The 12,102-nt window shown below is 35.0% G+C and overlaps 2 protein-coding genes across 3 annotated transcripts in view; one reads left to right on the forward strand and one right to left on the reverse strand.

Moving 5' to 3' along the window:
• The window catches only part of LOC140041136 (EF-hand domain-containing family member B-like), a 31,291-nt gene extending 28,343 nt beyond the window's left edge, over positions 1–2,948 (reverse strand). Inside the window, exon 1 of the mRNA XM_072087552.1 lies at positions 2,758–2,948. Coding sequence (XP_071943653.1) covers positions 2,758–2,859 — 102 coding nt within the window. The 5' untranslated portion in view covers positions 2,860–2,948. The remainder of the gene's footprint in view (positions 1–2,757) is intronic.
• A 1,330-nt stretch (positions 2,949–4,278) lies between these two features.
• On the forward strand, positions 4,279–11,091 carry LOC140041138 (ras-related protein Rab-5C-like). 2 transcript variants are annotated; one of them, XM_072087554.1, is made up of 6 exons: positions 4,279–4,348; positions 5,485–5,752; positions 6,839–6,990; positions 7,609–7,731; positions 8,437–8,530; positions 8,745–11,091. In XM_072087554.1, the coding sequence occupies exons 2-6, from the start codon at positions 5,593–5,595 to the stop codon at positions 8,864–8,866; spliced, it is 651 nt and encodes a 216-aa protein (XP_071943655.1). In that variant the 5' UTR covers positions 4,279–4,348; positions 5,485–5,592; the 3' UTR covers positions 8,867–11,091. The 2 variants fall into 2 exon arrangements, with proteins under 2 accessions (XP_071943655.1, XP_071943656.1); XM_072087555.1 differs by lacking the exon at positions 4,279–4,348 and adding an exon at positions 4,528–4,655.
• Positions 11,092–12,102: the final 1,011 nt, after the last annotated feature.

Here is a 12,102-nt window from a genome sequence, read left to right on the forward strand (position 1 = left end):
GATCAATAAATCGTCAAGGGGGACGCAACAGATCGAGAGTCCGAACGACGGTATCCTAATCGAGGTCGTAGAATGGGAATGTCGCCACAGGGGTACATCGACGGTAATCGCTATAAACGCTACTCGGACGATGTCGGTCAAGTTCGGACTGATTGTCGAGGTTTCGATTACAATGATCGAGATCGCGGTAATGAGGACAATACGAACGAGTACGTCCGAAGAGAGAGTAATGGCGGAAGTTTCGGACGTGATCCGCGCTGAGTTCATTATGTGGATAGGGACCACTTGCGTGGTTGATACGGTCATAATGAAGAATGGCGAGGTGAGCGTCGGAAAAGACTACTTTTCCGCCCTCAGAGAAACCTGGAATTTTTCGGTCAAAATGACTGGTACATTTTCTGGGATAGATTTGAGGGGTATGCCCGAATTAGTGGATGGAACCTGGCGGAGAAGAAGGAGGCTTTTCACTTAGGTAAGAAGGGGAAAGCAGCCATGTACTACTTACGTTGTACATTCTTCACGGCAGTGACATCACAAATAACTCGGTAACTAGCTCTGAAGAGATGTTGGAACTCCTCTGGCGGAAACGATGATCACTATTTGTTACAGGCGCCAGAGTTTTCGTCCCAACAATTTGTAATCGAGGGGTAGAAATACTATCTTGTACTAAACTTGTGTTTTGCCTCTTAATGTTTTACAGATGGATAACTGCACTACTTCCGATCGAGTAACGGTGGAGGAGGAATTGTTCCTGCTGCAGGTGGAAGACTTCCCGCCGTTGGGCAAACCAGCTGCGAAACGAAAGTCTCCACCTTCACCTACTGGATTGGAAGAAGATGATGTGGCGATGGAGGTCGGGGACCCAGATCCGCCAGTAGTTGAGGGCAGAGAGACGCCAGAGGTCTTGGCAGGATCGCCGGAGAGGCCAAAGTCCCCCTCCATTTTTCGTAAAGAGTTGCTTCCCGCCGCGCCAGCCGTGAAGGTATGGCGAACTCCAGGAAGTAAGGAGTCGGACTTTGCGTGCCGAGACGTCCGTCTCGTTGGTACGGCGACCAGTGCTGTTCCACCTAGTGCTGGGGCGGTACCAAAAGTTAAATCTCAGAGAAAGGCCGACAAACGGTCGAAAGACAACAAAAGACCTCATCCTGAAGGCGGTCAGATGGAATCGGGTAAACGGTCACGTCGGGCATTCCTGTGTCCAGTGGCAGGATGTGGCCGGGTGCCCGAAAACCCAAAACAACACCTGGCGCACCACATACCGCCATTCATGACGGAAACATCGCCGGAGGTATCGTCGACCACCTCATCTCGGCGCTGGAGTTTCATCCAGGAGTTAGTGAAACTCGTTCCGGAGTGCGGCGGGAGTGTCACCAAGGCGGTAGCACTTTTCAACGCCGAGGGGAGAATCCAGCCTGGATTCTTCTTCACCAAATCTCTAAGGAAGATGATGGAGTCGATGGGCGAGGCGGCGGGGCTCGAGATGCCCGAGTCGAACACTCTATCGCCGTTAGTGTCACCGCTGGGTCTGCTCCACACTCGGTGTCTCCTTTTCCTGGTGGCGAGAGCCACTAGGGATAATAAGGGGGCATTTGTGGAGCTGTGCCAGAGGTATGGTAGGCCTACCTCGGCGGAGCCCAGACGCCGTCGATTTCCCAAGCCAGCTGGACCACTACGTCAACGGACCGGACCATCATCACGCCAAGCACGGTGGCAACCGAACGTGGAAAACAACATCCATTCACCCACGCCACTGTTATGCCAGTTAAGGCGGGCCGACAGAGTTGCTCTGCGGTCGGCATTCAATGCCAATCGGGAGGTGGTGGAGCGTTTGGCTCAGCCGGGAAGTGGCCAGCTGAGGGCAGCGGCGGTTAGGATGTTGGAGGGATTCTTGGAAAACCTCCACTTCCACGCCCAGTTTGCCTATGAATAGGTTAAAAAAAAAAAAAACAAAAAAAAAATCCAAGACCAAATTAATGAAAATTTATTTAAAGTAATTTTAAAATTAATTCCAATTAGTTCATTTTTTTAAACAAAATTCTTATCGGGTTCTTGGTAGTTTCTTTTTCTGGAATTCTATGTATGTATGTTGTGTTATTGTTGTGTTTAAAAAAAAGAAAAAAAAAAGAAGAAAAATGAAGTGGAAGAAAAGAAAGAAAGAGCAAGTACGTGTGTAGAAGAACAAGAGGGAAGACAAAAGAAATAAAACAAGGAGGAATGTAGTGCCGCTACACAGATGCTTAAGCGGAGCGCGTCGCTCTAAACACCTGGACGCGCTCCGCCGTGTGTATCTTGGAACGTCAAGTACGTTAGGGACACTTGAGAAGTCGACGACGGAAACTAAACCTATATTATTACTACTCACTTATTATTATCATACAAAGACTATTACAATGGTGAGTATTTTACGTTGTAGTCTTTTATCGTAGTTAAGGAACTAAACCAAGAGACTAGCAATCTCTTTAGTAGACCGCCATATTGTTCGTTTGACTTGAGTTGTTATTAAAGTTAGTTATAGCACATCTTTGTGTATAGTTTTATTATTGTGGTATTGACGAAGCAACATACCCAAACACATGTGATGTGTTTTATAATACTAATAGGCCCTAGTTTCACTCTTTTTTGTTCACTCTATAGATACAGTAGCCTACAACAACAGATAAGCCTTGGCTAGGCTAGCCCCCAGGCTAGCCTAGTAGGGCCTAGCCTTAGCTAGGCCTAGGCCTATCGTATCGAAAGGAAGGAGGTGACAATTATTACCGTAATCATATCTGGATTTCTGTCGGTGAATTTTCCTCCATTACTGCCAATTGCAGCTGCAGTTGTTCCTCTTGATTGTGCGCTATAACGTTCCCTTTCCATTATGTTAATAACAACCTAAAATATTAAATTAAAACAAAATGTTCCCACTCCTCTTTTACGGTCAGGGACGACGAGGCTGTCGTGCGTTATGTTGATTGGATTCCTTCTCAGATTTCCTTTTTGTTTGTAGGAGGTCGTTGCTAAGCAGCGAGGGATATTTCTGAGCAGACTATTTTTATATCATTGTATTTTTACTGCTATATTTTATGTACACTAATAATAGATATTTTATACTCTATTATATTAAAAATAACATTATATTAAATAATATTTAATACATAATTTTTGGATGCAAACAGTTTTTAATATAGTTAATTTAATATACCTAATATAAACAAACTCTTGTTTAAAAGGTTAAGCAATGCGTATGACGCGCCTTTTGAGAAATAAGACAAAATGACTTGTGTTCTTGGTTGCCGGCCCTGATATAGAACATAATGTACTGTAAATTGTTAAAATTGTATGGTTAATTAGAAATAAAGAAAACTAAAGAAAATTTATTTATTTTATTCATTTGACCAAACATTAAATATTATATTAATTTATTAACACCGCACTTTTTTTAATCAGTGGCACACTTCAACAAAAGCTAGCTAGCTTGAGGGGCAAAGGGAAAAATTCAATTATATCCAAATTACAGAAATTATAATGTTGAGGAGCAGCCCTTAGGAAAGGTGGCCCTTTTTTCAAATAGGAATGACAGGCATAGAATTAATAAACCGCTCGGTGATCACTAAAAGGCGCCCGAATCAAGATTCAAACTATAGGAACCTTCTGCAGCCTATCTAACCATTATACCACTGGGACTTTGGCCTTCATTGTGTATTGTGCAAATTCGATACTTCCCGGCGGAAAAACGAGCCATATATGGCTCTGATCTCTGTTGCGCGTGGGTACAATTGACATGCACTTTCCCGCAAGGAATTGAATGCGCACATTTGATCACTGTCAGTCCCAGTGGTCTAATTGTTAGGACGTCTGCAGAAGGTCCGGGTTCGAATCTCGGTTGTTGTGGTGCGTTTTCAAACCGAAACATAAAACCTTCATTAGCCTAGGATATGTTATGCTATGCTATGTTAAATCATGGATTAAATATAATAATTACTTAATGCTGGTATTGATAAACAGAAAGTGTCGGTAATAAGAAAAATTGAATTAAATTGCTAAACAAAATCAAACTCGATTAGGCCTATTCTGACCCAACAGACCCCGAATTTTAATAAATTCTAATAGTATCGGCAATATAGTAAATAAAAAGGAATTGAATTTCCAACAAATCAAACTCGATTAGGCCTATTCTGACCCATCCCGACTCATAATTTCCATAACACATACTGTGGGGACCGAGTTCTGTTGCGCATCCCATAGACACACCGAGATGACGTGACCCAAACCAATTATGGTCATGTTGGCGTTCCATAACTTTTGACGTAATACTTCGGGAGTTTTTAGACACAGCAAAACTGCGATAATAATATTTATGTTTTTGGTAAGTATTTGTTGAAAAATTGGCGACAAATATTCATTTTATATTTTGAAAACCCCATTCTAAGAAAAATATAAGTCTTTCTTTTTTATTTGGAATGAAAAATTATGACTGGAATAATTGGTATAGTTGTCATATTTCTATTTTTGTTGAATGGTTTTTCTATTTTTTAAGCCAGTTTTCAGGTCACGAGAGATACTTGGGGTGGTGTTTTTCATGTTCTTGAAAATAAAATTCACAATTGTGGGTATATTCGCGAGATAGACATAACCAGTTGTATAAGTTTTTGCTATGGAAATATTTAATGACCGTAAGACTACTTAAGTAGTTGTTCTTTTCTTTTAGTTAATTATTAAACAGCTTTTTAGGCTAGTTTTGTATGCGTCATGCCGATCCAACATGGCGTATGTCAACAGAAGCATTACAGTGCGTACGTGTGTGAGCAGGATCGGAGCTGCGAGCCTGATTTTTTAAACAATTTCAATGAGGAAGCGCCCAGCTAGGTCGTGATTTACCATCTTGCATGCTTCATGTGGGTTGCGTGGGGTAGAAATAAATAGTGATTATTTACTTGTTCTGTTATATGATTTGTTTTACAATTTATTTTTTTGTTTAAGTTTCCTTCCAACAGTTATTAATAAATATTTATTAATTACTATACTATGGTATTTATTGCCAACATGTCACACCGTACCACCACCTCAACAATCTTAAATTTCATTAGACTTGGTTAATTGTTTAGTGTATTAAAAAGAACAGTACTCGGATTTTCCCTAGAAAACTGATCAAGAAATAAAAAAACCCTGTGTATTGTTTATATCGATCATTGTTGTCAAATTTATTAGATTCCAAATGAAAAATAGTAACTGTAAGGCAATTAAGCTAAACTTAAAATGAAAGTTTGATTTCAACCCATTCTTAATTATTTTTCAATCTTTACTGTTAATGTTGATGAACAGATTGTCCCAAAGCACTTAAAATTCATTCATTATTGCATCCCAATCTTTTTGTATATCAGTCCAAATACAGTGGGTTTTCATCCTTGATTTAAGAAATAATGCAGATTATAATTATCATGTTGATGAAGATGTACAGTATCGCCATTTACAGTTCATTCTTGTATTGTTTTATCTCCACAGAAATTTAAAAAGTGTAAAAACTAGTACCAGACTATCTTAAGATTAACGTGGGCATCAGTTGCCAACTTAAAACACTTCAAACAATACAACAATACTCTAACATAAATAATGGCAAGCCGAGGCGGAGCACAGCGTCCAAATGGTACCCAGGGCAAGATATGTCAATTTAAACTTGTCCTTCTTGGTGAATCGGCTGTAGGTAAAAGTAGTCTTGTGTTGAGATTTGTAAAAGGGCAGTTTCATGAATATCAAGAATCTACAATTGGAGGTATGGTCTTGTGAATATCTATCTATAAATTAATATAAAATTAATGTCCATGTTCAATGATGTTAATTTTTCAGGCTGCTGCTTATCAAGTTCTCAGTTTCTAGCTTAAAAGTGAGCAACTTAGAGACACTCTATGCTACATCTGTTTGTCTTAAGTGCTTTCTTTTCATTTCAAATTATATTGACAGATGACCTTTCACAATCTATTTGTTTGATATTTTCAAAGTATAATCCCCAAACTCAGGTCAGAAGAAAGTAACTGACCTAGATATTTTCACTGAAATTTTTTCTTAAAAAAATCAAACTTTCTTAGGATTCAACCCCTTCAAGTATGGGCATATTTGTTTAAATGATTGTAAAATATAATAATAAAAACTAGTAGGTAAATTAAAGGTACACTAAATGCATTTCTTCACAGTTAGTTATGAAAAAAAATTAACCAATGGAAAGAATACCACATTGTGTGCACAGAAGCTTGTATGCTGTTAAATCATGCCAAGAAAAAAAACTATTTTATTTATAATTAGTGTCTTTCCTTTCAGTTCAGGGGAAATGTCTAGTAATCATGTAGTAAACTGAATGAACTTTTTTTTAAATTTGAACAATGTTACATGAAGTTTGAGGTAAAATAAACGTCTAAACAACTTCCTGGTTTGTTTGCAGGGTCAAAGGTTGAATAATAAACATTTACAGAGAAGTATTGACTAAATGACTACTTGCTATGAATTGTTCATTTCATTGTTTAAAGACTTTGTAAAGGATGCTCTATTAAAAAATGCTTTGTATTATTTATTTCAAACATAAATAAGCATTTTTTTTCTAGATGTTACATATTTTTTAATGTTTGATTCATATAATGTACATTAATTTTAAATTTTTTATATCTGTAAAATTGTAATAATTTCAGCCTTTGGCTGCCGGTATGATTTCTTTGATTGAATAAATAAACCTTGATTATATATAATAAACCTTGATTATAATATATATAATAAACCTTGATTATATATAATAAACTGCAGTTTTGAACAACATTTGTGGAGTAAAATCAATTTATAATCATTACTTTTGATGTTCACTTTGTTCCAGCTGCCTTCTTAACACAGACGGTTTGTCTAGATGACACAACTGTTAAGTTTGAAATCTGGGACACAGCAGGCCAAGAAAGGTATCATAGCCTAGCCCCTATGTACTACAGAGGTGCCCAGGCAGCTATCGTTGTTTATGACATTACAAATCAAGTAAGCTCATAAAATAGTGGTTTTTTGCCTTTTTTCACCAGAAAAACAAACTAGAGCTAGGGAGTAGTCTTGTTCAAGAGTAACAGCAGTGTATTTTTTGTAAGCTTCCCCCTTCCCAGCATTTTTAATTTTTATGTGTGTGGTTTAATAAATAAATAAACATACAGTAACTAAACACCATGGATAAGAAGATAACTAGTAGACTGTGTAGATAAGAAGGGTCTAATTATTCTGCAGTGTCATTTTTGTATTAACTGAATGTGGTATAATAGTATACTGGTTGAAATCTCTCCTTCCGCAGGCCATTAAACTTAAAATTAAAAATCATAAAAGATTATTGTTCTATGAAATGTTTGGGTATTAATTATTACTAAATAAATGAAAATTGTTTAGTACTGTACTGTATGCTCTTTTATATTTGAGCATATAAACATTAAACACAGTAATACTACAGTAACTGTTAATGATATAATTATGGTTTCCTTTTTTCTACTGTATAATAATTATTATACTGTATGATGATACTGTATGATGATACTGTATGATGGAATTAAGTTTCTCCAGCATAAGTGCATTCTACGTAAAAAAAAAAACTATCATGTCACTTTGTGATTTCAGGATACTTTTGGAAGAGCAAAAACCTGGATAAAAGAACTTCAACGTCAAGCCAGCCCAAACATAGTCATAGCCCTTGCTGGAAACAAAGCAGATTTAGCTAATAAAAGAATGGTAGAATTTGATGTTAGTATATTTTCATTTATTTTGTGTCTGTGTATGAAAGTTGTAGTAATGAAAGAAGCATTAATGATTTCCTTTTTTAAATTAATTTTTTCCCTTTTTTTTCCATAATTTATCAAAACAGGTTATTTCAGGTAAAAAGATGAACAATGCTACAAATAGCCAGAAGGCGGAAACATTTTATAATACAAAAGTTAAAATGCATAAACAAATATCAGATGTTTTTTTTTTCAAGTGAATTTTTTTCAGATATATTTTATTGTCCCAAAAAGACGAAGAATGCTACAAATAGCCAAAAGGCTGAAACCGTAACATTTGACAGTATAAAGGTTAAAATTCATAACAAAATATCATATGCATTATATATGTATAAAATGTAAAGGCAATAAAATTACATTACAACATTACATGTTAATGTTTTAATGCAACAAATATTATTTGTTAATGTTGTTAGTTAATTTCTAACAATATTAACAGATATTAAAGTTTGTTCTTGTGTAAATATTTGTTGATCTTCTCAGTTGATTGAAATGTAATTTTTTATAAATGTGTCTCATTTTATGTTGATATGTACTAAATTTAATATGGCTGAAATAAATTGTGTACATAAAATATTATACAAATAATGAATGTGTAAGAGTGCAATGGTACAAATAATTGCATTATTTACCTATACATAATGTCTGTTTTTTTGTTATCCATGTATAGGAAGCTCAAGCATATGCAGATGACAATAGCTTACTGTTTATGGAAACATCAGCTAAAACAGCAATGAATGTCAATGATATTTTCTTGGCAATAGGTGAGATTATACATTTTTCAATCTTTTAATTTGAAAGCAGAATGTTTTGCTTTTCAACTTTTAAATATACAGTTATTCATACTAAGCATTTCATGCTAAATTTCAAATTGAGGAAAATAAATATGGATGACTGTTTATTGAAACTGTTTTACTTGCTTCAACACTATGTAGGTACTATTGTTTATTATACTAAAATCTACTTTTTTTTATTTAGCAAAAAAGCTTCCGAAGAACGAACCAGCTGGCGGTCAAGCCGGAGGCCAAAGACAAGGCGGCCCGGTGGTGATACCTGATGAGAGGGGGGGACAATCTTCAGGTTCATGTTGTGCTAAATGAAAAGCCCAACTGTTTCATTCACAATTTATTAACAATTAAGCTAGTCCGCAGGCACTCCAAACGGGAAATAATGTGTTATCAACCCTATAAAACAAAGCTAACATTTGTATCCACAAAGTAGTCTATTGACTAGTTTAAACATCCCCCCCCCCCCCCAACCCACAACCCCAATCCAACTTTTATTTTTATACCCCTATGTTTTTCTTTCTCTTTTTCATCTTTCCTACAATGTGTTTTTATGTCACCTTGTGTCTGGTATCTGTCCTCCTTTTTTGTGTATTTCAATATGATACATATTTGATTCTTGTTTTTAAAGCACTTCAATATCACAGTGTTAATTGATGGTGTAGTAATCCTGGTTATCACAACATAACTACTGTATTTGTACTATAAGTTTATATAGGTGGGTGGGAGTAGTTAAAAGACAATAATCAACTCATCAGACATAATCAAATATTATTATTTCTGTATTAATCCTTATGTTAAATTGTAAAAGAATGTTTGTAGTGATACTATAAATAGAACATTATCAATGGTAGGTAGGCATGTTGTACATTATTGACTGTAAGTGGGTGGTTTTTGTCATTTAATGTTCAGTTGACAACCACAATGTGAATTATGATATTTTTGCACAGGCAAATTACTATTTAATTTTTTATTTCAAAAATCAGCGGACAATTGTTTTTTTTTGTAATTTCCCATTTAAACTCTGAAGCATATTATATAAATATTTCTTATTAATAATACAAAATAATTTGGTGGGATAAAGTGGTGTGTAATAATATTGATTTGCTTAATTGAGATTTCCTTTGTATTCTTGTGACCATACATTGATGTTTGCTCCTTTTTGAAAAAAAATCAAAGTATGTACGTAAAAGGTTTGTTAAAGCTACCGTATACTACTGCAGTAATATTTATTATACTCTTAAGTCTTTTTTTTTCATAAGCTTTTAGATGTTGCCGATTAAATATATTTTAAGTAAGTCATGGATAATTATGTAAATGTCATCTAATGATTTTGTAAGGAAACATTAAATGCTAAATAAGTTGAGCAAACAATAAATGAAATGTGATTTGTTTTGGACTTGCAGATTAAACAATTTTCTTAAGTTTAACCTAATGTGACCCTTCAATGTGTTTATGCAGATTTTTGGAAGGTGGTTTAATAATCAATGATGTAATAAAGAACAGTATATATGCTAGTACACAGGTATATAAATATATATAAATATAAAATGTATTTGTTAATTTTTATCACAATTAGCCTAGCATTTAATTAAGTTTTTGTATGAGGGAACTGGTTATAGTTTTAGATTTTGGTCTCACAAAAATAATTAGTTAAAAATAACAAAATAAAAAATTGCAAAATATTTAAATCAAAATATGACAGACTATTTGAAATGTATTCACTAATTACTCAAAACTTGTGGATTAATCAAAAGTTAAGAACAGTTATGAGTATGTTTTAGTGGATGATATTTGTAAAGTACCGTATAACATTTCCAAGAATGCATGTTGCATGTGCTGTTGTAACAGAAATTATGTCTGCTTTTGAACCAATGTTGTACACCCCAGTAACTGCAGTAATGAGGTTTTTTAAAAGTTAACTGCAACATAATATTTACTATTTGCTGTTAATATCAGTTAATAATGTTCGTTATCTCTGTAAAGAAATAGAAATGCTTGGTTCCCACTAGAGACGCAACACAACGATGTAACGCAACGTTAAAGATTTGACCAATCACAAGGTATGGATTTATTCGACTGTCGCTTGTCATTGGTCAACTCGTTTGCGTTGCGTCTACGTCGTTGCGTTGCGTCTCTAGTGGGAACCAAGCTTTAGAGGTGAACCAACATCATAAGATTCAAAAGCAGTTCAATAATTGCGTGACAAAGCTTCATATTATTATTATTATTATTATTATTATTATTATTAGTGCTGTTTACTAACCTTGTACATACTCCATGGGTAGCTCATGTATATGTTTATTTCCAATTTGTTGTGGCCATGTTGATAATACCAATGATGTAATCAGTGTATGTGCTTGTAGGCAGACGGATTTAAGTATGTACTCTTATACTGTATATTATATAACAGATCAAATTTGTACAAGAAAAAAAATAGATTGTGAAGTTTAAGTTGCTACATCTCATCTATTATATTCTATGAATGGACTTGTAGAAAACATTGATATTAAATTGTACCACAAATCCAAACATGGTCTTCGTATATTTTGTGTCTTAATTTGTAGTCACTAGAGGGTGAGCTCGCTTCGCTCGCTCCCCCTCTAGGAAGTGTAGACGATGGTTCTCGGAATGATAATGTTCTCCTTATACGTTTTCTGTCGGTTACCATTATTGAAAATGCTTGACATTCGTAAAACTAAACTACTTTGTATCACAGTGTTTAAGATGATTAATAACATTTTAAAGTATAGTTTTTATTGTTTGGTAGGGCCCTTTGGAGAGGCGGAGGTCATTTGAGGGAGGTGCTTATTCGAGGGATATATGTTAAATTTTTTAGTTTTAATAATATGGTAACATTTATAATCAAATGAAATCCTCTAATAGATATGAAAAGTGCTAAAGAAGAATAACAAATGCTTGGTAAATTGTAGATAACAGTGCGGTGAATTCTACTACAAATAGTATAATTGTGTTATTATAAATATGTGGATGGACGTTTATTAGATAGTTGGGTTGGGGGGGGGGGGGTTATTATTCAAAGTGATGTTTTATTGGAGAGGCATTTATTCAAATGAATACCATCCTAACAATTATTAATACATTATTTAATTTAATCATCTTTTGAAACTAACTGCCGTGACAGAGTGGGCCCAAGAAAGAAGACATTACGGCTTGCAACATGGGCAGACATCTTGGTCCTAATGGGACACAGGAAGATAGCCTACAGTTATTCCTGCAAGCTTACTCAATAAAACTCAGCTATCGGGATTTCACTCGAAAAATGTCTTATCATCAAATCTCCCTATGTAATTTTATAATACTATTCCCCACAATATATTCTGATTCTTTATGGCGTATATTTAATTTGATCTTTATTAATTTGCAGTATAATTCCTATTATTTAACTACTGTACCTTCACACACGCGCGGTATCTATATATAAATTATGGTTAATTCTGACATATTTTTCGTCTTCCAAAGGGACACTGTATTGATTGATGGAAAGTGCCTGTTTCCAGTCACCTTTAGGGTCAAATCTATTATTTTAA

Source organism: Antedon mediterranea, chromosome 2, assembly GCF_964355755.1.
Source record: "Antedon mediterranea chromosome 2, ecAntMedi1.1, whole genome shotgun sequence".
Taxonomy (NCBI): domain Eukaryota; kingdom Metazoa; phylum Echinodermata; class Crinoidea; order Comatulida; family Antedonidae; genus Antedon; species Antedon mediterranea.